Source organism: Stegodyphus dumicola, chromosome X2, assembly GCF_044657685.1.
Source record: "Stegodyphus dumicola isolate Sdum_Otavi_A_Nest chromosome X2, ASM4465768v1".
NCBI classification, from domain to species: domain Eukaryota; kingdom Metazoa; phylum Arthropoda; class Arachnida; order Araneae; family Eresidae; genus Stegodyphus; species Stegodyphus dumicola.
In genome coordinates, this window is record NC_140781.1 from 111,411,701 (window position 1) to 111,438,108 (window position 26,408).

A 26,408-nucleotide genomic window follows, 5' to 3' on the forward strand; every position below is an offset into this window, starting at 1 on the left:
TTTTTTTTTTTTTTTTTTTGATATTATACAGTTTTAATAATATGCTTTTTAATATAACTCATGTTTTACGATTTTACTTTGTCTGACCATACCATCATCTTGGATTTTACTTTTCATGTGGTTTTAATCCTGTCTGTTCGTCTATTCATCCATATGTAATATATCACTGTCTGTGTGTAAAATCTAAAGGTTTAAAAAAGTCAAATGTGTTCAACACATATAACTGTTAAGGTTTTGTGCCATAAAAACTCACTACCCTACCCATGTATTATGCGACTGAAAGAAAGTTCCCCATAGAAAATCCTCCACACACGCATTCTTACCCTTAAACAGATAATTTTAATGTGCTTTACTACAGCCAAGTGACCTAATTGAACCTTGTATATTTCCTAAACTAAAACTAAATGGTGAGACAGACAAGTTTATTATTTATTCTAAACAGACAGACAGCTTTATTATTCTATTTAAATGAATAACTTTGATTACATTAAGAGTGAGACACCCCTCAACCTAGGTAAGTCAATGCTTAACCATAAGGTCATATTAGGATCAGCTTATAGAGCATCAAACATGGGCACCTTTGCATGTTCCATTTACCTGTCACAGAAATTATCAAAGGATATAAAATACCTCAAATTTAATTAATTGAATAATTTCAAAGCTCAGGGAAACCAGGCTACAGAAATCAAGTAACGAGAAAGGTTAGAATAAAGTAACTAAGCAAACAAAAAATAGTACCACTAATAGGATGACCCCCATTTCTCACCAAATTTAAACACATACACACAAACCCATACCTAATGTAAACTGAGAATAGCTGGTATTAGTCTAAAAATGAAGTGAACTACTCAATTTAATTCATATTATACCTCAATTCTATTCATATTATTAACTGTTTTCATTATGTCTTGTGAAAATAGTAACCGCTCTTTTATAAGTATTTTCATTAAAATTAGTATAAATCTTTTGTGCTATTAAAGTGTTATTTTGTGTATTAAAGGCTATGATTGAATTGTCAGCTGTCTCTGATAAGATTATATTTTTTGCATAGATTAGAGCCTAGGAAGTGTGCCATGAACATCCATGCAACAAAAAAGGAAAATTTATGCTATCAAAATACTTACAGCCCAGCAACACTGTGTATCCGTCAAAGAGACATTTCTACACTTATATTCCATTATAAAATTTCCTGTTTTTGGTCCCCTCTATCTGCCTCAGCATTTTCTTAGATTTTTGTAATCACCTTATATTTTCATATTCTTTTTATTCAGATATGCCAGGAATCATTCATGACAAAGAATAATTTCGGGTAAATCAAGATTATTGTATATTTTCATATTATAAACAGTTACAGGGATCGCTTCATAATGATGCCCTGATATAACAGTGGTTGGTTGTGGTTTGAAAGGACAGAAATCTTCATAATGGGGGCCACTGCATAAGAAAGTATGCACAAATTAAAGATCAGTTTCTCGCTTGGAAATTGATCATAAGCACCCTTATGTCAATCTGTCATTTTTCATAGAGGTGTGTGCATCCTTATGCTAATCTGACTTTCATTTTAGTTTGCTGATTCATTAATTCAGTGGGGTATGAAATAAATCTTAGCAATTTTATGAGAAATGATGACTTGTTATAAAGCTACGAATACCTGTATGAAAAATGGTTCATTGGCATAAAGGTGGTGTAGTTTTCATCTGCTAGAACAATGTTTCAGGTTCTGCTGTTTGTGAGTGGACTTTGGGTATTTCAATTAATCAAACTTTATTTTCCTTAAAGTGATAAACTGCCATACCCTTAACCCTCTCGTTGCGCATCCCGCGATTTCCACGGGCAATGTAAAAAGTAGCAAAATTTGCGCAACCCGCGATTTCCACGGGGATGAATTTTTGCCATCTATTTAGCTGTGCAACCCGCTCTTTCCCCATACAAGGTTTCCTTCCGGATTTTCTCTGATGTTTAATTGTTTATGTAGATGTGGGCTAAAAGATGGTGTTAATGTTTTCCACATTTCTGCCATACATACAAGAATACATAATGTATCATTTTGCACGCGCTTTTCAGAGCTCAAAGATGTCTGGCAGGAAGCATTTCGCGAGTGATATAACCTATATTCCTGACGAAGTTTTATGGCTAGAAGAAAAATGTATGGTTCCAAAACTGGCAAAACCATATTTTTAACTTCAGAGAACTATCAGAAGCAAATGGATTAATATTTAAAAATCCCTGTGTTGTTTTACCAAGAAGTTTACGAAAAGATATGTTAAGCAGAATTTATTATGGTTATTTAGGAGTAGTAAAATGCAAGATCAAAGCAAGAGAAATATTATATTGGTCAGAAATGTCGAAAGAAATTGAAGATTTGGTACTGAATTGTCCGACATGTTTAAGTTTACAAAAAGCTAATACTAAAGAACCAGTGATATCTAAAGAAATACCTAATGGTCCATGGGAAGTATTGGAAACAGATCTCTTTTACTTTCAAGGAAGGGATTATCTAATAGTTATAGATTATTTTAGCAAATATGTTGAAATTGGACATTTGGAAGATTTGTCAAGTGTAGCAGTGATAAAGCAATTGAAATCAATTTTTGCAAGACATGGTATTCCGAAAATAGTATATTCGGATAATGGTCCACAATATAATTGCAGGAAATTTAAAGACTTTGCAAGAAGATGGAATTTTGAAACCAGAACTTCAAGTCCAAATTACCCACAATCTAATGGAATGGTTGAAAGACATATTCAAACTGTCAAGCGAATGTTAGAAAAAGCTGTAGTTGACAACAAGGATCCATATTTAGTATTACTGGAATATCGTAAATTTCCTATTTCAGATGAAATTAAGTCACCTTCAGAACTGATATTTGGAAGAAAAGTAAATGGATTGATGCCTATAAAAGAGAATTTCGTCCAAGCTAAACGATATGAAGACCATAAACAGCATTTACTGAAGAGATAAACCTTACAAAAAAGTTATTATGATAGGAATGCAAGTCCGTTAAAATCACTGAAAGTAGGAGATCATGTTTACGTAAAAGAAAAAGGGGGAAAACTAAATGAAAGAGGGAAAATTATAGAAGAAGCAGAAAGACCATGTTCAGATAGAATTATAAGAACAGATGAAAGAATTGTAGAAAGGAACTAATGAGAAAGAGTTTGCAATACAAAACAACTATGAGAATGAAGTTATAGATGAACCCGAGATACCTGAGAATAGCAGGAGTACTACAAATTTAGATGTGCCTGTAAAGTCCTTCAAAACCTAACAGAAGTGTTGTGTCACCAAATAGTGAAAGAGGTATAGTATCATCAAATTTTTCAAATGGGCATAACTACGTTACTCAATCTGGTAGGACTGTTAAGAAACCTTATTATTTAAAAGAATATGTTTAATTTTACTATTACAGTCAAATACCGAAAATCCGCCAACTCCTGAAATCCGCCTTGCCTCTCGGAATGTAAACATTCAGTTTATAGGTTCCGGAAACCGCAACATTGAGTACGAAATATCGAAGAAAAAAATACTTACCGAATAAATGACGTCATAATTACCGAATAATAATGAGTCAAAATGGAAATACCAAAGTATTGATATAAAAAAGTTAAAAAAATAAGATAAAATAAGTAAGTTTTTCCCCCTCTAATCTGCATCGAGGTAAAGAAGCAGACGATTTACTCAACTCTTTTTTCAAGTTCACGATTCACGTAGTTTCTGAGCTTTGTTATTTCATTTCGCGAGATTGTTTAGTGTTGCCTTTTTTTATCCGGATATTTTGTTAATAAATTAAGAATATTTTTAATTTCAGCCCTTTTTAACACAATGACAGATAAGAAATGCACTCGTGATTTTACTGCTTGCAACGTTGAAAAATGTAAACACGTGTTGACGGTAACACAAAAAGTGCAAATTCTGCAAAAGATGGAAGCAGGTGCTACTCCTCAATTTATAGCAGAATGGTATGGAATTGCGACGCGATTGTGTATGATATACAGAAAAATAAAGAAAAGCTGTTGAAATTTTACAGCGACAGTGATTCTAACACCAGAATCGGAAACCGGAAATCTTTGCATGAGGCGAAATCGGCATACCTCAATTCTGTGTACATATAACACAATGAATAATATAATCAATTTACATATGTAATAATAATTTAATGCATATAATAAATTATTGCAATAATGTATATAATAATTTAATTAAATGTATCTAATACGGCTTATTCATTTTGCACTTTTAGTCTGAATATTATGCTTTATCTTTTCTGTCCTGAAATCCGCACAACCTCTGGTCCCAAGCTTTGCGGATTTCTGGAATTCTACTGTATTATTATTTTTGATAAAAAAAAGGGAGATGTTATATATGTAACTATCTATTATTATCTTTAATCATAACTGTAATATAGAATAGTAGATTAGGAATGTAGAATAAACGATGTTTGTGTACATCTTGTAATCATCACTGAGCACATACCCAATATAAAAAAAACAACACAGTAGTCATTAATATTTATGTATTATTTAATCCATTATAACATTATTTTCTTCCGTATTCCCTATTTCTGTTTCATAGAGAGTGATGTTTTCTAGAGAATTTCTAGAAATAACTTTCTTTTTATTACAGAGCTTGTAAGATGTAATGCTAAATAAAATATTTAAGAAAGACTAGAAAACAGAAAATAATAAATGGGGGGTGGATTCGAAACATTCCATTGCTAGCGGTAAAAATGCTTTTCTATGTTTGAAATCAATATGTACATTGGTAACCAAAAGAAAATCAGATATGATATGAAATACATAGTAGATATGAAAATACATAGATACAGAGATAGTACATATGAAAAATTTAGTATTTGATAGAATATTGGAGATTTAGTACAAGGCATTTTTATTAAATTTAGTCCGTAGTCATTCCAGATCCAAACAAAGGAAGAAATACCCGAGTCTGTTCTGAGAAATGCAACCTGAAAAATTGTTCTTACTGATGAAAACTTCAGCACCTTACTCTAATTCAGTGTTTTTGATAAGGACACTCTTATACAAAGCCTCATTTTTCATAAAGGTGCCAAAGATGTATTTCGTACCTTATTAAGTGGTTAATCTGTAATGGAAATGAAAATGGGACTTGCATAAGGATGCAGGTACCTTTATGAAGGCACCAAATAGGCATAAGGGTGTAGATCACTTTCATTTGAGAAAATGATCTTCAGTTTATGCACACTTCATACCAGTGCCCCGTTGTGAAAATTTCTGTCTTTTCAAACAGCAGCCAACTTGCATAAGGGTGTGATCTTATTATAAAGACATTATTTGGTATGAGTTTGAAATATTCCTCTTTTTTTTTTTTTTCCCCTGGACAGTCCACAATATTGAATCCATTCTTCAATAATATTTTTCATTCCTATTTAAAGCTTTTCTTTTTGATCCTGTAATATAATTAATTAAGCATCCATCCCGAAGTGCTGCCTCCTTGGCTGATGCATAAGTTGTCTCATTGCCCTAAAAACCAACATGAGTTTTAAATCCATTGTAATTTATGTCTTTTGTTTAAGTTCTTTATTTTTGGTTGAACGTTATAAAGTAATGTATTTTGATAATTATTTGGTATTTCAGTATTCGCATGCATGGAATAGTGCTAACAGTGCATTCAAATATATATGAATTCTGTGTTCTGTATTAAAAGAAACAGACTCAATAGAACATGGTATTGCAGTTAGTTCAGCTGGGTATATAAAGTTTTTGGTTTGTAACATGTAATATTTATGATCAGTTTCCAACCTGTAAAAATAAAACATAAACACACAATGCACAATCTCCTTATACCCTGAGCTATTAGTATAAATAGCAGTTTCACCAAGTTGGGAAAGATATCATCATATTATCAGATATTCCCTTATCTATTTCATAATCTTCAAATTGAATGCTATAGTAACCATTGGGAATCAAGAATTTCTTGCAGAAATATTCAAATTACAATGAGACAGTTGAAACACTGACTAGTATGCAAAGAGACAGTACGGAAAGCTATAGTGATGCAAGTATCCAATTTCTCTCCAGTGTGTCCAAGTTTTATCAGTTCTTTATCTTTTATCCCCATGCTTCAGTTCCATGCATGGTTTTAAGAATGATGGCATTCTTGAAGATAATTCTGAGGGTGGCACTTTTGTTGTCTAGTACAGGGGTGTGCAAATACTTTTAATCATGTGGGCAGGGCTGTGATGAATTTTTGTACTGCCTCTATTATTTGGGATGTGATGGGGGGGAGAAAAACACACCACCTGGTAGAAATTTTTTAAAAAATTATAAATGCCTTAAGAATAAGATCTGCTGCTATTGCTCATCTAATGATTGACATGTATACTGTTTCATTTTCAAATAACAGTTTAAAGGTGAAATGTTTTAGGCTCCTTTTTCTGATAAGTCTTTTTATCGCAACAGCATTCTTTTCATTAATTTCTAAATTAAAGCTACTAGAAATGACTGGACTATATTCTTAGGCAGATGTGCATGCTTTCCTAGCATTTCTAGTGTTCTCGATTTAAACTGATCACTAGTATAGCTATACAGATATATACTGTACCACTAGATGCACACTTATGCTGCTGATTTTGATAATTTATGTACAAAATCAGGTGGGAAAGAGATGAAATAATTGCTGCACAGAATTTTCTAATGGGCCATTGTAAGCAATTGAAGGGACTGCATTTGACCTGTGGACTGGCTTGCCCACCTCTGGTCTAGCATATATCCAATAAAAGTTCCTTATGTTACTTAAAGATTCCATATGTTCTTATGTATGTATGCATTTCTAATATTCTATGAAACTCAGTGTCTGATCTAGAATTACTCATAATTATTTTAGTTAACAGATTTTATTTTATGATAATCAAATTTCAAATTGGGTGGCCGGATCTACATGCCAACATGAGAAAGAAACAAGGCAAAAGTTTTCTCAGTTTAAATCTAATTTCTTTACCAATTATTCATTACAATTTAATCGTATTGAAAGTGTGTTCATTTTTTCCTAAAGACCCATCATAAATTAATAGCAATATGTGGTTAACATAACAAGTGATTTTCGTATTTGGTATATTAGTTTTATTAATTTACGATAAGGTTCTTAAACAGAGAGGCACTACAAAAATCTTGTGGACATCATTTTTTAAATTTAATTTTATAAATTCCTCCACCCATTTCAGATAGATAAATAAGTGTTATTTCATTAAAATAATCCATGATGTGTTATAAGGTTTCAGATAACTGTACGTTTAATAAAGCAGAGAGCAAGAATGAGAGAATCAGACACACCCCTGATCTCGAATGACACCACCAACCATATGATTGATTGTTTCTTGTCTCTACTCTACATCTTTGTTTCACAAAGCCAGATTGATTTTTTGAAGTAAATACTTCTTAAAACATGATTTAGTTTATTTGTGTTTAATGTGCGTAGGATTTTTGCTAAGAATTTCAGCAAACAAATAGGTTTTCAAGAACCATTATTTGTAGAAATCAGTATCAGTTGACTTCATTTCTGAGTTTTTAGAAAAGACACTGAGTTGTAAACATTTATTGCACAGAATCGGGGGGGGGGAACCACTATTCCATGTATAAAATTTTAATAAAAGTGGCCCCAATGCCATCAAACCAGGGGCACTTTTAATTCTTAAACTTTCTTTTAATTCTAGTTTTGTTAATGTTTTTTTTACTCTCTATTCTGTTCAAAAAAGATTTCATAAGTATCACTTTTTTCCTCCTTCACTCTTCCTTCTAAGATTTAATTCATTTCAGTGTATAATTAATTATGTGTATGATAAAAAGTCATTTCCAGTTATTCTTGTAATCAAACTAGGATTTTCTTTTTGCTTCGTGCTATCTTGAAAATTCATATTTTGCACTTTTCAGGAACACTTTTAACTTTTTATGCTTCATTAATCTTCCTGATATTTCCCTTTTTATTATTATTATTATCCCAAAGAAGCATTAGCCCAGAAGGGCTGTTAGTCTTGAAATGGCATTTTGCATTGAATCACTATAAATGACTGTATCACTTTTCAAATTGTTGCCACCAAATATTATCCCCCTATACTATATTTAAAGAAATTAAATAATGCAGAATCTACATGAATGTATGTATGGTTCTTGTATTGGGAGAAAACAACCGTACCTAGAGCCATCTAATTTTGAATAACGCAGTCGTCCACCCAAATATGGACACCTGGAAACCCTAATCTTTAATTTCAAATTTGTTTTATTATCTGTTTTGTGTTTTTTAAATTTTAACTGACTTTTTTATCAAAAAACTTAGTGTTTTCAAAGTGAGCAGTGACAACGCATTGTACGGAATAAAATATTTTTATCTCCAGTGTATGAGACTGACTATCAGAAATTGTAAAAATGTGTTGTTTTTAAATATTTTTAGCCCAAAGGCTCTCAAAAGATTTATGTATGTATAAATGAAAAAAAAAAAAACACTCCTTTGGTCGTAATATAAAATCTGAAAGCTGTCGGATTTTCTCAACATTATTTCAATTTTAATGTGTTCATTCCTACCTTAGATCTATATTTTTTCTTCAGCATTTTCTAGCTCATCTACCTCCTTATTTAACTCATCTCCTTTCATCTTTTTAAGCTTTCAGTGATATTTCTTTTTACAGAATCTTTGAATTTCAAACCTACATTTTCAATTCCTCCATGTCTGTCTGATATCCTATTTTCATTATCTAAAACTAAATTTTTCAACTTTCTGTATAAATATAAAATTCCTAATTTGTTTCCAGTAATTATTTTTTTTTTTTTTTTTTTTTTTTTTTTTTAATATGGCAGTACAGAGTGACCCAAGTCAATTTAAATGTATTTATGATCACTTAGAGTCTTCTCATTCAAAATATGTTTTAGTCTTGTTGCCATCCATCCCTCCTCCGTGAGTTAAAATAAAATCAGAGATGAATCAGGGTCATTAAATGAAACCAAGTTTCGTATTATAAAAATCATACATTTAAATACTTCTAGAATCTGTATTTATCCACTACCCAGATATAATGCATAAAATTAAAAATCACCTACTAATATAAAATTTTTATGTCTTTTTAAAGATCTTTTATAACTGCATAAGACAAAAATTCAAGTTTTCTGCTGGTGAAAAATAGATCCATGGATGAGAAATAAGAGAATAATTTGAGATAACAAAAGGTATTCCCAGCACATTCTATTATGAAAGCAGCAATCACATCCTCAATTACATCCCCAATAAAATGAGGAAATTTTGTGGTGCATGTAACTATAATCATTACTGATGAAAATAATTTCTTCAAAAATTATTGTAGTTACCCTTCCACAGACAGGTGCTTTATTCTTGAGCAAACTCAGCAACGATGTAAAGCTTTTTTAGCATCTTTGGGAACTTTTTGTTTCATTTCTATGATGTATGAAGTATATCTGAGGTCCTTTTTAATTTGGGGCCCACCAGCGGCCGAGCGGTAATGTCGCTGAACACTGGTAGTTCGGTCCGAGGTTCGAATCCCGCAAACGGGCTGGCTGCATGGGTGTTTTCGTGGTTTTTCCCATGTGTAACGTGTATACGAGCCAGTTTCCCTTAGAAAGTCCTCCACGAAAGGCATCCCTCCCCTTAGGCAGATAGCCCTAGTGTGCTTTGCCATAATTAAATACACTAACACCAACACCAACCTTTTTAATTTGCATGCTGGTATCACTCACACTCAATCAAAGCTAATCTTTGGAGTAATGTCATTAGGTTCCTTTAAAATTAAGTCCTGGATGCCTTTCAGTATTTCGAGTGTCATTAAGTTTCTTTCTAGGGACTTTCTCTTCCTTGCTGGATCATAGGAACCTTCCTCAGGTTGCATAGAAACTGAAAACTTTTGAGCTGTCATGTAAACAGCTTCCAGGAACTGAAAGCATAGTAATTTCATATGCATGTGTTTAGTGCAAAAGACTTCTAATAATGGCAAGTCTTTATTTGAAATTCTCACATGTGTGTGCAGATACAGCAGTTTCTTCAGCACAATTGGTTGCCAACACATGTGCACTACCATAGCACCATTTAATGGGAGAAGGTAAAAGTTGAAAATTCTATTTGAAATTATTCCCAATTTAGCTATTATACCTTGTAGTTTTTTTGTTTTTTTTTTTTACCTGTGTTTATCAATTAATTTTTTAGTATGCAGTTTGTTACCCATTTGACATGCTGACATTTTAATAGAAAGCTCTTAAAAAAATACCATAATTACAGACATATTTCCTTCATATTTTTTTTAAGATATAGTTTAGAAACTTGATTAATTTGCATAAACCTTGAAATCCTATCCAATGCCATTGATTGTTCTCCTTACATGGAGGTAAGAAGTGAAAGTAGAGCATGGAAATAATAATAGCATTGAGAATAATAAGTGTAGTTACTTCTCTGGCAAATATATTATAAACTGAAAAATGTGCTAGCTCAAAAACATAGAATTTTGGGGGACCTTCTTATTACTGTCCCCTTCAAAAGCAATATTTTTCGCTTATGTTACTACTGATGTACATATATTTTAAAATATAATTAAAGTTAATTAAATTTTAATCTGGTATTAAGCAGTTAAAGTAATATAAGAAATTTTATGTTTGTTTTTAATCATTCAAGGCTGCTAGTTTGAATAAGCTTTATCATACTGACTAAAATAGATAGTCACATACATAAGTAGTCTGGTAGTCACATACATAAGATGAATGGGCCTACTGAGTCTTCCACAGCTGTTCTATATTTGGGTGTACTGGTGAGTGTAAATCTAAGATCAGCACATATGTCAAGTCAGTATCAGTACCATGTTTTTATTTGTGCTATTAATAAAAAACCATATACATAAAGACAGATGGAATTACAATTTTCAAAGTAACCTTGCATGCACATTAACTAAATTTCAGTTTCACTAGTAATGAGGTGCAGGAATTAGCCATGCCTTCTGCTTGGAATTTCATTTTATGTCTTGTGTCATTCTAGAGTTTAATTCACAGTTCTTTTTCATTCAAAGACAGTTTGTCATTTACAGTTTTGCAGTGGAAGAGATCCTGAACCAATATTGTATGCAACTTGGAAAATAAGTTTAGAATTGTGACCTCGGAATTTTGAAATGTGAACATGTCATTGTATAATTCTTTTCTACTAATGATTTTGTTTTCTGCTAAGAAAGACTAAGACTGAAAAATGGTAAAATTTCGCAGTGTTTTTTAACTAACCCACAAATCATCATTTTTTCTCAAACCCCTTTATTTTCACATGGACATTGAGAACAATAACATTTGAAAGCTTTGTTAGTGTGTTTGGCTACATGTTATCAGCAAGAACTGTTGTTAAATCTTTGTTAATTTTGTTTATAAATGACAGACTTCCTCTCTTAATTTAAAGGAATTTTTGAGTATTTTATTCTGTGAAAACCAATGAACTTAAGTATGAAGAAAATCCTGTGTGCACTAGTTACCCATGCCATCACAAAGTAATGAAAATATTCTCTTTTTCAGAGGCTTTCCATTAATAAAGTTGGCTGTCTTAATCTTCTGGTTTTGAATTTAAATGATATACTACATTTGACTGCCAACAAAGCTTCCTTATGAAAGATAGAATGGTGTCAAGTAATTATTTAATTCAGGTAACACAGTTCTTAAGTTGCAAAGCCACTATGCTTACATGTAAGTGCATGAGCCAAATCCAAGCTAAAACCTACGCATTTTTTGTCAATCAGTTTCATGCTTTTGCATGTACTCATGATAGACTTTAAGCACTTGTTGTCCAATTGTATGAGTTCTCAGTGTCTTCAAAAATAAAATAGCTTCATGAAGCTTCATGCTTAATAACATAGCTATTGTTAAATTTATATCTGAGATAACAAATCAGCTGGGTCATTTGAAACGCCTGTTGTCACATCAATCTGAAGATTTTCTATTATTTTACTGGTAAATCCATATTCTATGTTATTAGCAATGAGATTGATTTGACATGTAACTATGTAATTTGATACTGGTATTAAACCATAGCTAATTTTTCATTAGACATAATTTAAATTATATTGTTTGTAACTTGAAGTATTACAGTCTCATCCATAGAATGGGCTGTCCCACATTTTGCGATGTGAAGACTTGTGATATTATAGGAAGCTTCTGAGGCCTTTTTAGTTGTAGAATCTTTACTAGAAACAACTTTTATTTTTTATTTAGCTCTTCAGTATATTGCTGGGAAAATTCAACAAGTTTACTTTTTATACTTGCATGCTTAGTTTCCAAGTGCCATGTCACTTTCATGGGTTGCATACACTTGTGTGCAAACACTTTGCAGTATACAGCACACTGAGGGCTTTGGTTCACTGTCATGGCCATATCAAGTAAATCCAAACTCAAAATAACTCATGTATTTACGAAAGTATTTTTTCATTGAACAGGCACAAGTACCACTAAATATTTCTTGAATGGCACACACAAATTCTACACTATTAACGTTGCCTAAATGAAGGGGATCTGCCTGTTTGTTTCTCTTCAGAAATCTGGTTAACAGTCATTTAATTTTCTATGATGCCCAGTGGGTACTGAGACAGTTACTAACATTTATCACATAAGAAGGATTTAAGACATCTATGCTATTTGGACTAGCAGTCAAGTTGGGAATCAGTGATGCATGTCATTTCTTAAAAGTTACTAATGATTGGTTAAAAAATATAGTACCGTAATTTCGCGCGTATAGTCCGCGGACTATCTGTGTTTAAAATGCGAATTTTTGAAGCTGCGGACTATCCACCAGTGCGGATAATACGCTGGTTGTTCACGGTTAAAATCGTTGAAATTTAAAAAACACGCTGTCGTGAACTGCCGATGATCAAATATAAAAAAAGCGCGAGATTTTAAGAAAACATTCGTATGTATCGTATCGATAGTAAACCATAGAGCATAGTGCAGAACGAATGAGTAGTAGCAAGTAGAGCTCCTAAAATCCAGGTTGGCGCATCAAGCGATGCCGAGATATGAGCCAAAGAAAGTCTTGTATGAGCACTCACTTAGCGCAACCAGAGTGTTGTATCCCAGTATCCTTCGCACTGCTTTAGCGCAACTACCGAGAGGGGAAAAAGTAATTGATGCGTCAACTCGGTTTTTAGGAGCCATAGTAGCAAGTACCTGGAGTACGAAAAAATAAATTCGTAATTAAGGTTAAGTTATAATATGAAAAAAAAAAAGCGTGATTCGTTTACTTATAGCGTGGTTTGGCAACACCGAGTGAGTGGGGTCGAAGGTCACATTTCATTACCACTTATCACGAATATAGCACGTTGCACAGTATTTTGTTTTCGTATTTTGTCTTTCATCTTCGATAACGTTGATGAAACATCGCCGGAGTTTTACTGCTGAGTTAAACTCAAGGTAGTTGACAAAGATGGAAATAGAGAAGCGGGCCGTTATTGGTTTAATCCTAGTATTCGGTGCACACGGGATTTGGCTACTTTTGGCGACTTTATGATGAGCAGTGAAAACGGGACATATACGATGAGTAGTTAATGGGTCATTCAAGAAAATATATAGTTAAACATAGTATATAGTATATATATTATGTGTGTATATACATATACTATGTGTGTATACTATATATATAGACGTTCTTTGGATAATTTTTGGTGTCGGCGATAATTTTTAAAGTCGCGCCAAGGCTGCATCGTATACTAGGATTTTACCCCGTTATTTTGAAGTGGACGAGAAAGCAGTGAGAAATTGGCGCAAACAAAAGGATGTGTTTAAAAAGCATGGGAATATTGCCGTATTAAAAAAACGTAATTTCGGACGTATAGTCCGCGGACTATCTGACGATTTTTGAAATTTTTTTTTATATAAAATCGTGTCTGCGGACTATACGTGCGAAATTACGGTAATAGGAAAGTATTCTAATTTGAATTGTTGGACCTGATTTGCCCAGATTTTAAAACAGGTGGAGCTAAAATTTCTTCCATTGCCATATGGAAAAACATAAGATTAAACAAAGTATTGCAGAAATGCCATATTTTCAACAGGTAACTGTGTAGTTTATTAGTGTACATGGCATTCCATTGCATCTCTGAAGCTTTTCAGAAAGTTGTAAATATGTGGAAAGAAGATTCTGTACTTCTATGAATTGTGAGAAACTGGGATAGTTTCTGTTTGGATTACATGTGCACTAAAAGAATGGCAAAAAGCACTGCAGTTCTAGTGCTTGAAATCCCTCTTTTGTTAACACTAAAGTAAGAAGTGTGTAAGTAAAGTTGTCGGGATGCTGTTGATCTGAAAACTGAAGTTAAACCCTGCAGATCCTACTAGACAAATTAGTGAGTTATCCCTATGTCTTACAAATTCAAAAATACAGGAGATGTAAAATAACCTTTTCATTTAGTCTGAACTGAGCATAAGGCATGACTTGTGTGACAGATGAAAACACCGTTTGTGGCAGTTCAAATTAGGCAATAACAAACAATTAAATTAAAATGTAGATAATGTAATCTAAGACTATACATTCAATAAAAGAAGCTAAATGCTTCAGTTATTTTAACGGCACATAATTTTAAAGTATTGGCTAGCAAAAGAATGACAAAGGCAGAATATTACTATTAAATAGAGCTGGTGAAGAATTCTAACAGTTTGAAGTGATTACCTGAAACTCTTTCTCTCTCACTGTGTGTAAGCTTCACAACACTCAACTTAAATGCTCTCAAAGCTAATTGACAGTCTTCTGAGAAATTGGGAAAGACTTTATAGTAAAAATCAAAATCATAATAATTTGTTAAGTAATGCAAGATATGCTACAAAGTAAGCAATAAAAATTTCATGAAATGTCAGCCTTTGAAGAAAAGTGATTGGCAATTACTATAGTACCCGTAGTACCATAGTAATTTTCAGCTGTCATGAGGTATATGTAGTTAATTTATTTTTTGTTTTTTGGGAGTATTGGAGGATTACAGATTGAGAAATGCTGTGCTAGGTTATTCCTCCAAATCTATCTCAAGAAATAATATAGGCTGTGTAATTTTTGTAAAGCACGAGGAGCATGAATATTTTCTCATATGATTTCTTAATGGGTAAAGAAATTTATTGTCACTAAGTGTCACTATTGTGTGCCATATTTTTCAAATTTCTTTGATAATTTAGAGGAATAGTCAAAGTATAATAATTAATGATTAAACCTTTCAAAATGCTATATTAATCTGAATTAAACAACAGCTTTTTCACTCTAAAAATATTGTTATATTCAGTATTTTGATTTTTTCCCCCATCTCTTTTACAAAGGTCTGCAATATATGCTAACAGGCATTATTTAGAGCTTTATCATGAAACTCATCCAAACTGGTTGGCTCAAAATAGTGATGGGAAACCTACTATAGTTGGGGATGTTTTTATTCATCCAACTGCAAATGTTCATCCATCTGCTACTGTATGTATTTTCTGTGTATTATAATATAAGTATTAATTTAAAAAATCATTTGATTTTGTAAAATTTTATGTTTTCCCCTTCCCTTCATGTGTCTGACATTATAAATAAAATTAGTATGTAATAAACCAATTTGGGCAGTTTTCTGAATTTTTAAACTAGCCATTTGCATTTTAGAGATAATGCTGAGAACATTGAAATACATGCATTAAATGGTGACTGACAGTCGCCTCTGCCTTGTAAAAGGTTAATTTCACAGTGTATATTGGTCTCTATGTATGTGATTGCAAATGCTTATGAGACCTTTGTTACTGAAATTCGTTTCATGTACAATTAATATTTCTGTGTGAAGTTCCATATTTTCTGAACTGTAATGAATTTTCATTCAGAATAAGGAACGTAAATTGTATGATTTTAGAAGTGTTATTTAGCTTACATATAGCAAAATCATGAGGGACTGCTTTGATGAATTTAAAGATAATTTTCTTGTAATTAAATCATATTCATAAAAGTAGTGTATGAGCAAACTTTTACAAATTTGTCATAATTTTTACCAAAACTGCTCTAGTTTTATGATCTCATGCATGAAATTAATTTTATGAACTTTTTTTAGAAAAGACAAAAATTATGCCAGTCTCACAATTTGTTGCTTAATCTTTATTTTTATCATATGTTCTTGATACATATTTTTTTATTTGAAATTTTTCTCGTAATGTAATAAAATTCCAGCTATAGACACACTTGAGGACTAAGGATATGTAGATTAGTGAATTTTTCATGTATTTCTGAGTTTGGTAATATTTTCCCCTTTTTATTTTAATATTGTGGATGTTTTGTACATAAACAACTAGCTAAAACATAGTCATGTCATAGGCACTATTTAATTAAGATTTAATGAATATGAAACTATTATATTTTTTAATATAATTATATTAAAAAAATGTCAGTACAAGGAAATATCACAGTTGAGAGAAGAGGGTAAAGAATAAGGAATTTCTTTTAGAAGCTGAGGGATTGATTCATTTGCAAAAATTCATTTTTTCTTCTTCGTAGAAAAGCTTTGTGTACCACTAGATGTTTCTTTAATGACACTATTAATCACACACAGATTCTGCATTGTTTGCATGGCCTAAATCAAAGTTATCATATCATGTTTCTTTCTTTTCAGAAGTCTGGTTCAAAGCAGTTTTACATTGTGTACAGTGGGCATTATATTACAGAGACAACTACTTATGTCTCGCATTAGAAGGATTTCAAACATTACACAATTATTGGATTTACAGACTAGCAATGAATCAGTAATGTTTCTAAATTCTTATAAGTGATTCCTTATGTTCCACAAAAAATAGAAATATGAAAGTATTCTAATTTGTATTTCTGAATCTGATTTGCTAGGGTTCTGAAACAAGAGGAATCTAAAATTTCTCCCGTTATCTGGGGAAACAAAAATAAAAATAATTAATGAAGAAACAAGGCCGATTTGCAGCAAATAATGGGCAACTTATTGGTGTATGTCACATTCAATGTGTCTCGAAAGCTATTATGAAAATTATAAACTTGTGAAAAGTTTTAATACTTCATTGCATTGTGATGAACTGGGATGGTTTCTTGCTGGGTTACAGGTGCATCACCAGATGTGCAGCAAAAGCAATGCGAGAAACATCACTGTCATATTGTTTGAAACGTGCTAATATTAGAGTGGGACATCTGTAGATACAATAACTAGTAATTAATTTCATAAAATATCAATCTTAATAAATTTAAAACAGGACCTGAAAGAAAAATTGACAGATGATTCCCATGTGTAATTTACATAGTCTGAGCTCTTCAACTACAGTGTGATATACAGAGTTAATTTGAGTTTCATCTTTTTGAAAATCCAAGAGGACGACATGGGCAGGTTTTGAGGCTACAAATTAACCCGCGAGCACACGCACCGATCCGACGAACACGAGAACACGCGCCGAGTATGTCATACCCGAATAAAAAAATTGTAAATAAAAATTTGCCGGAAAAAAATTAATCGGTTTTTTAAAAGAAATTAAAATGTAAAACCAAGTTAATACTTCATTTTAGACAAAATAGGAAACAATAAGGTGAGGAAAAATTATTTACTTACAATTTTTTGAACATTGTTTACAAAATGAGGTTATATGTTGCATACATATACTTTTGCTACAATTTTCACAAATGAATCTAGTCTTTCTGTCTTTTTTCTTGGAGCACTCTGTACACCTCTTGTAAGTCATTTGAGGTTTTTTGGAGGGCGGTCCATTGTTAACATGTTCATCGGTGGTCAGTGTTCGTCCAGAATCAAGAACCACAGATACTCTTCCCGTTCACGTGTGAAATTTTCTCGTATTGAATAAATATAAATATTTGTATTGTCAACTACATGTTTTAACATATCTTCATCGATAAGCAATGACAAGGACTCTAAAGGTGTTGAGACGTATTTAGAATACTTTGTATTTCCAGAGAGTATAGTTATAATATTTTGGTGCCAATTCTAACATTAGTCTGGAATTTATTTTTGTTCCATTTTTTCCCAACATAGAACTCATTGCTACATTCCAGAGTTTCATTTTCTGTTTCTGTTTCTGTATCTGAATCACTACTCTATATGGATGAATCATGATTACTAATTATATTCTTCGTCATCAACATCTTCCTCTTCTTCACTAAATGAATCCTCATCAGAAGAAACTGTTTCAAGGAGATTTCTCAATCTTTTCATCTCTTCATCGTAAGGAATATACGGCGCCATGCTTACAACTCAAGAAAAACTTATACTAAAAGCTTGAAAACGAGAAGGGCGAAGTGACTCACTGAGAAACGCCAGTACACGCGCGGGTATGACATGCCCGAACAATGCTGGTCCTAAAAAACCGTTGCACTTGCCACCTCAGGAATTTCCCCCATTTAAGTATGTGACTTTGAACTCAGCTACACTAAGTTTCGTCCTTTTATGAAAGAATGGGCGAGAAATATACAAAAAGAAAAATGTACATGGGTATGACATACCCGCCGCGTGTGCTCGCGGGTTAAGAAATGCAAAATGTGATGGGTTACATCACATTTTGCTTATGTATTATTGGATTAATAAACTGTTAAAAGTACTAAGTATGAAATTTTGTATTCATCAAAAGGAAATCTCTTCTTCCTGTATTCATATCCGAATGAAAAAAAAATTGGAGTGGAAAAGATAAATAAAAGAGCTACTTCCTCCCTGTGATTGTTCAAATGACTTCTAGTGGCAAAGCAAAGAAGCCATGGCAGAAATGTAAATAAGCCTACTGCAAGGTGCATTTATAATGGAAAATCTAAAATGAGCATCTGAACATTGTATAACATTTGAAAAGTTGTTCATAAAGAATTTCTTGAAAACTATTTTTAAAAGATAGTTTAATGCAGAGTGTAATGTAGGAACTTGTTTAAAGTGAAACATTTACAAATTCATAATCCATGATTTCTATAAAAGGAAAGTGCTAATGCATATGTAAATATCGTTAAGTGACTTAAATAATGTGATAAATTTTTCTACAGTTAAAATATGATGCTGTGTATTTATATAAAACATTGTTTACTTATGTCGTCCAAATGGAAAACCATAAAAGCATGCAGTGCAGTTGAAATTTGCTCCATACGTAGACCTTGCTGGGTATGCAAGTGATTAATATTGAAGTGTGTATGCAAATTATGTGTGAGTAATACTCCCTAAAAGGAGTAGATATGTCAGTAACATCACATAGAATATTAAGCTCTTTTAAATGCTAGAATATATTTTGCTACTGCTTCTTTGCAAGGGAAAGTTCAGTGTGCCTTTTGAGGTGGGGGAAAAAAGCAGTCATTCAAGGAAGTTTATGAGTTGACATAGAAAAAGAATTGTGGCTTATAAGACTCCAAATTATTCTTCTGAGAAAGCAGTGTATGTGTTAACATTTTTAGTTAAATTCTTAACTTATTTATATATAGAGAGAAAGAAATCAGTGTTTAACACTTTTAGTTAAATGCTTAATTAATTATATATATGTTTAAATTATCTAAAACAAACTTTTAAAAGTTGACAGAACTTTGTTGAAGGATCTGTGTTTATTAAAGAGAATTTTAATTGCTTTGCTATTTTTGTCTCTTTGTATGCTTTTTAAGACAAGATTTTGAACTTTAAAATCTTCATTTCTCCTGCCGTCCTCTAAATTAATTTTGTCCAACTCTAATTCCATTTCTACCAAATCTGCTTCATTTACCTCCTTAGACCTGTAATTCTTAATTATCTCTTGATTCATGTCATCAAAACCTTCCTTCATACAGACTTTGCGTATTCTACAATCACCTAGGTTTTGTTGTAGTTTTTAATTAAATAATGGAATTGAATTCAGTCTAACCAGAGGTATGGTATGCATCTAGGAAATTATTTGGGTTTTTAGCTTTTCTCTGACATTTTTATGTTCTACGGTTATTTAGATGAAAAATCACAAAAAGTTTATGTGTGTAAGCATGCACTTGTGCTTTTTGTGCATGTGTGTGTATATGCATGTGCACCTATGTATTAAGGTAGACTATTAATTCTGGTTGGCTTTACATGCCAATTGCTTATAAAGAACTGCCTCACTCTTATTAGTTTTGATGCACAGTACATTTATTATTTTCTTCATGGATTTGTGGGATTCTCCAAATAACAAAATAGAAGCTATCACTTTTTTTAAAGTCATGGCATATTTCAAAAAATTTGAGTATGTTCTAATTCTTATGCAGTAAAATTTATACACAATAAAGAAAACATGTTGTGGAAATAAAACCACACTGTAAGAATGCAAGTAGAAAATTAGTGTGAAGGGAACTGGATCTTGATTTTAATTTATTTACTGTTCTTACAAGGAATTAGCATTAGTTAGATTGTTCCAAAAACAAACTCTATATGGCAGGTAATATTGGGAAAATGAAGTTATTTTTTAGAATTTTTCTCCAGTAGATTGAGAACTGAAACTTCTAGCAAAGAAATCATAAATGAACAACCAAAATCTCTCAAACCCAAATGGCCTTTTCAAGTGACCTGAATATTAACTGTTCCAAGTATCCCTTAACCTTTTCATGTGGGCTATAGAATTTTGTTTTAATGTTTTGAAGCTATTTAGTCAAATATTCAGTGAGCAAGGAACAGGAAAACAAATCTTCTGGGTCTGCCGTTTCTTGCTTCACATTAAGTATCAAATTTTAAATGCATACACGGTATACTAATTTTTTTTAGCCTTATTTAATGTAATGAATGAAAATAAAGAAAATATTAAATACGAACATCCCTACAAAAAGGTTAATGCATAATGCCCCCCCCATGAAAAGGTTAATGCATGGTGCATTTTCATGCCCCTCCCATAATCTTCCCAGAATAAATTATTGAATCTGGTGCATGAAAAATCTTCCAGTGTATTTATTATTTTTTAATGTATTTGAATGTGTTATTGTTATCTAGTTTGAAATTAAAATAATTATGTAACATTTCTTCATTAACCATATTAGAGCAAATTCTTGTGCAAATTAGGCTGTAATTAAAAGTAGATGGTTTTTCAAGCTTCATTAAATTCAGTTATGAATGTTATGATGAAAATCTTAAATAGTTATTTTATTTGTAAATTCGTGATGGCAACACATGGATTTTTCTATGTGAATTGCATCTAGATTTCAGTCAGTCTGTTTGAAGTGCTTGGTCAGTTCATATTTCTATCATTTTACGAATGAGAATAATTACCAAGTAGTGGAAGTTTAAGGAAAAGTGTAGATTCAATATTTATTGGTCAGAAACCTCTGTACCCTGCTGTAGGGTCTTGCCTCAGTAATGCTGAGCTGGCATTTTGTTAGTAGAATGAGATAGAAATAACATACATTTAATTTTTATACACACATACTGTTGTAATGTAACAGGTTCTAAGCTGCCCAGTTTCCATGGTAGGGACAGATATCAGTTGGACCTTAGATGATTTGAGGAATTTCCTTTTCACAGGTGAATGGAGATACACTCTGAAAGATGATGCTCGACAGATTTGATTAAGCAAGGAGATCGACAAGTAGTGTCAAACAGCTCAGACTACTGATTGGCATTCTTTTATGTCAGAATTATTTTCTGTAGCTCTTCCCATTTTCTGCATCTGGTTGGTGCTCTAGTGATGATGCATAATTGCTGTCACAAATTGTGCATCTGTATGTTAGGCTTTTTGTAGATCTAGTAGATTCAAACATCATTCTTACAAACTGCAACGCCTATCCTTAGAGAAATCATATACAGTCAAAAGTCGTTAATCCGGACTCGTCGGGACTTCGGCGATTCCGGATTATCGATTTTTCCAGATTATAGATCATCAGTTTAAATCTGGTAAGATGGCATGCAGAAATTATAAAATTAAAAGTATGAAACCGTAATTTATGAAATAAAGAACAATTATGATCTAAAGTGTATCAAAATTTACAAAAAAAAAAGCTTAATATTTATTTGTTTACTTTATTAAACATTTCTTTCAATGTAAGTTGTTTAAGTTGCTTTGTTTTTTATGTGATAATACTTTCTCTTTAATTCTATAAACAGACATAATTTCTTGTTCAGTTACAAAGTTCCGCTGTTCAAGTCCTATAATTGCTGTGTCGAGAATACCGATTAATTTGTCAATCGAAATTCTTTCGTTTTCGAAGAAAGTGACCTCTGTGTCAATTTCTTTGCTATCGGAAGCGAATTATAATGACGAGGAATTTGATTTAAATGATATCAAAGAACGGAGTACATCGAGATGAAATACTACATTTAGTAAGGAATTATAAGCCAAATAAAATAAAAACATCTGCCCTGAAGATAAGGATAGTGCTGACAGATCAACTTCCAGTGCATTGCGCGCCGCGACGTCCCCCCCCCACACACACACGCAGAGCAGCGTGAAATTGATAAACAGATTTCGGAATGGTTAGATAAACAAATCCATTATCCTTTATCCATTTATTGCAGCAATTCCACTTTTTGTTTAATGGACTTCGAAACATACTTTTGCTTTGTAGATCCTTTACATATTAGTAAATATATATCAGAAATTCTACACTCATGTCCATAAATTGAGGATAATTCGGAGTCACGTGGAAATCGAACTCTAAAATAAATATATCACCTGTAAAATCACTACACACATCTTCAAGAATCATATGCAAATTTCAGGAAGTAACCAGATGTCACCGACGGTACATAACAATGATGAGAGTGTAAGAGAGTCATATATAAGGAATACAGGCAAAGAAGTAAAATTGTTCGCAGGCACTTTATAAGCATTTCAGGGCAATAACCGAATAGTTATGACACAAAGGACGCATTTGGATGTTTTTTTACATGGTAGAATTATCAGCCGTCTGGAATGTGGGCGTACCCAACTGGAAGTATCAGACGAACTTGGAATTGCCCAGAGTGTCATCTCCAGGCTTTGGCAACGATTCCAAAATTATGGTAATGTGAGTAGACGTCACAGCACAGGTCGCCCCAGATTTACAACACCGAATGAGAACCGTTATTTGGCAGTTACTGCCAAAAGAAACAGGCAGAGCACAGCCTCAAACTTGTCTCGTCAGCTCTCTTCAGCCACTGGTACGACAATTACAAGGCAGACCATGTACAGAGGCTTAGGCCAGATTGGTCTATATGCTCGTAGACCTGTCAGATGCGTTCCACTTACTGCAACTCACTGGCGCCTGCGGTTAGCCTGGAGTAGAGAGCATGCATTGTGGACACCGCAACAGTGGGCTTGTGTGAGTAATATCACCCAAGATCAGATGGATAATTTGATACTCAGCATGCGTAGGCATTGCACGGACTGGATTGCATCGTATGGGAGACATACAATGTATTAACAATCATACCAACCATGTAATATTCGTTTTTTGTAATTTGCTCCAGGGAGAAAAAAATCGCTCATTTTTTTAATAATATCAAACATATAGCATCTTTTTTTGCTCTTTACCTTTTGTTTAATAAATAAGCTTTACAAATAAGTAAAATTTGTTTTGCTTCTAACTCTTCCTTTGCCTGATTTTGCATTATCCTTAATTTATGGACATGAGTGTATTTGACATAATCGAAAGTTCAAGCTTACTTTTATAAAATTGCTCAACAGTCTGCAAAAAATAATAAGCCGGATCCAATTCAAAGATTAAGGAACAACACAATCTGCAACATTAACTGAATTAGATAATTTTAGCTTAGCTTTTACCGTCCATTATACATTAAACGCGCATTCGTAAACTTATTTTGCACATGCGCACACGCATATTCGCAGCCATAAAGGTCTTATGCGCATACGCATGCACAGAGAGTTTGTAGCTTTGAGGTCCGGATTATAGATCATTCCGTATTATGGGTGTCCGAATTAATGACTTTTGACTGTAGTAAGTGATTAGTTTTTGGCTAGGAGAATTAACCCCTTAACTGCTGCGGGCGTATATATACGCCTTGCTCAGCCGATGCCTTAACTGCCCCAGGCGTATATATACGCCCTTCCAAACTACTATCATTTGCTTTGTGCTGCTACCCATAAAATTATTCGCAAAGCTTTGGAATGCAACACCACAATGACCTTGACAAAATATGCAAAGGAGGATACTATTTCAGAGAAGTGTGGGGAGAAATTGAAGAGAGGCGTGTGTCTAAAGCGGTGAAAGTAATCACTGCGTGGTATTGGCTGGTGTTGTTTGAGTAAAACGTTTTTTTTTTTTTTTTTTTTTTTTTTAAATTTTATTCTGTGTCCTCCATTTTCGTTTACTTTTTGTAGTAGGTTCGAGGAATAAAGAAAGATATAACGGATGTTTCAAGCCCATTTATCTTTTTGAGTTATTTTTCGATGAACTGCTCGTGCTTCATATTGCTACTGAAACTAACCATTTTGTAGACGAGTATATGAACCAACACCTTGCAAACAAGAAATCAAGAATAAAATCGTGGCATTCAACCAGTTCAGAAGAAATACTATGTTTTTTTAGGCATACTTGATTTCCCAAGGTATAACACTGAAACCTGATATTACACTTTCCTGGTCTAAAAATGAATTGATCGAAACTCCATTTTAGGGACCTTTTTTATTATAAAACCCTCATTTTTATTATACTTTTACTCAAAACATTTAAATTTTGAGCATTCATTTTTTTCTTTTATTCTTTATTTTGTGAAAGTAAACAGTTTTTAGAAAGTAAAACTTGCACTTATTTTCCCCCTAATACATCGCATAACTACGTGCGCCTGTGTGAAAAACTGTGGCACTGGGAAATGAATCTTGTACGTTTTCTGCGGCAGTTAAGGGGTTAATATTTTTGCAGAAGCATAATCTGACTTTATTTCATTTGAGCATATACACAGTATCCACAAAAGTTTGTGCAAGCTGTACTTTTGCAACCACTGGTCATAGACATGAATTTTTTTTTTTTTTTTCTTTTTTTTTTTTTTTTATGAGTGCATGCTAATATACAAAGCAAATAAATTTCCAGCTTTAACATGACGCAAGTCTAGACATTTAGGATATTTGGAAGTTGCCTAAAATGTTAAGTTATTCTGACTTTGAAGCTGCTCATTCTGTACTTTTAGCTCAAACGTTAAAAGATAATTCTGAAAACTGATATATTTGTATTTAATTTATTGATCATTCTGGTTTTAAAATATTCACTTTCATGTGGAACCAAAGTGAATATGGACCTGTATTTGAAAAATAAGCTGTATAATATTATTTGGAAACAGAACCCACCCACCCCAGAAGTAGCTGAGTGGTTTAAGATGGCTTAATACTGAGTTTTTTACTCAAGGTTTTGCAGGTGAACAGGCTGGTTTCATGGTTGTTATTTGTGGTTTTCCCCATGCATAATATGATAACAAACCAATTTTCTTTTGAGAGCCCTCCACCAAGACGTCCCTTCCCCTGAGATAGCCGCTGTGTGCTTTGCCATATTTAAATAACTTAATCTAACCTCATCTAGAAACAAGCTGTAGTTTATTGTTCATTAATACAGTTTTACATCAAGTATAATATTTGTTAATGCTGTGACCATTTCTCAAAGGACTGAAGTATAAGCAACCAGGTGAAAGATAAAATCATTTATTTGAATGTGTTTGAAAATAAATGATAAAATCATTTATTTGAATTAGTTTCTCTCATAAAAATTTCAGTCCTTATTTATGATATAAATCTCATATAACGTTTTAAAAAATTATAATGAAGCATCATAAGTTGTCACATATGCCAAATTTCTAACAAAATACAGTTTTTCATTTATAGATGTGTATTTAGTATAAAATATTTAATTTCAAATACCTCGTATTTTTTAGCTTGGACCTAATGTTACTATAGGCAAAAATGTATTCATTGGAGCTGGTGTAAGGATTCGAGAATCAATTGTACTTGGGAATGCCACTATCATGGTAAGTATTACTTTTACTTACATTCTAAGCATAATTGAGTTCACTCCAATAATTCATTTAAAATATATCATTAGGATGCCTTAATATTTTTATTGAAAAAATAATTCTGAAGAAAAACATCATATGTTAAATTAAAGAGAGTTAAAGAACAAAGCTTTTCATTTATGCACACACCATATTCAATATATAATAATGCTTTTTACTTCCTTGAAGCTAACTAGATGGCAACAGCTCTAACGATAGATATGTAAAGCTTCATGGAAAAAAATATATTTGTAATAACTGTAATATATCATATAACATATGTATTATTTAATATGTGCAATGTCGAAACTGTGTGTGGTGGATAATAAGAGGATTCCACATTTGGTGCTTTTGTGGACATCTGGGGAATGCTGCTTCAGTAGCAGAAAAAGTAGCGGTTTTCCTTTGGCCAAATATGTTTTAAGAATGCAAACTGTTCGGCCTACTTTTTACTTGGCTGTTAGAATTCAGTTTGGTTTTTTTCGGTTAACAAACACTTATGGTAACTGCGTGCCAAAGCACTAAATG

General features: G+C 32.6%; 1 protein-coding gene across 2 annotated transcripts in view; it reads left to right on the forward strand.

The window, feature by feature from the left end:
* Positions 1 to 26,408, forward strand: part of Gmppa (GDP-mannose pyrophosphorylase A) — a 100,302-nt gene that overhangs the window by 66,150 nt on the left and 7,744 nt on the right. For both annotated transcript variants that reach the window (XM_085809421.1, XM_085809422.1), the window contains exons 7-8: positions 15,289 to 15,433; positions 25,764 to 25,856. In XM_085809421.1, the coding sequence (XP_085665547.1) occupies positions 15,289 to 15,433; positions 25,764 to 25,856 (238 nt within the window). The remainder of the gene's footprint in view (positions 1 to 15,288; positions 15,434 to 25,763; positions 25,857 to 26,408) is intronic.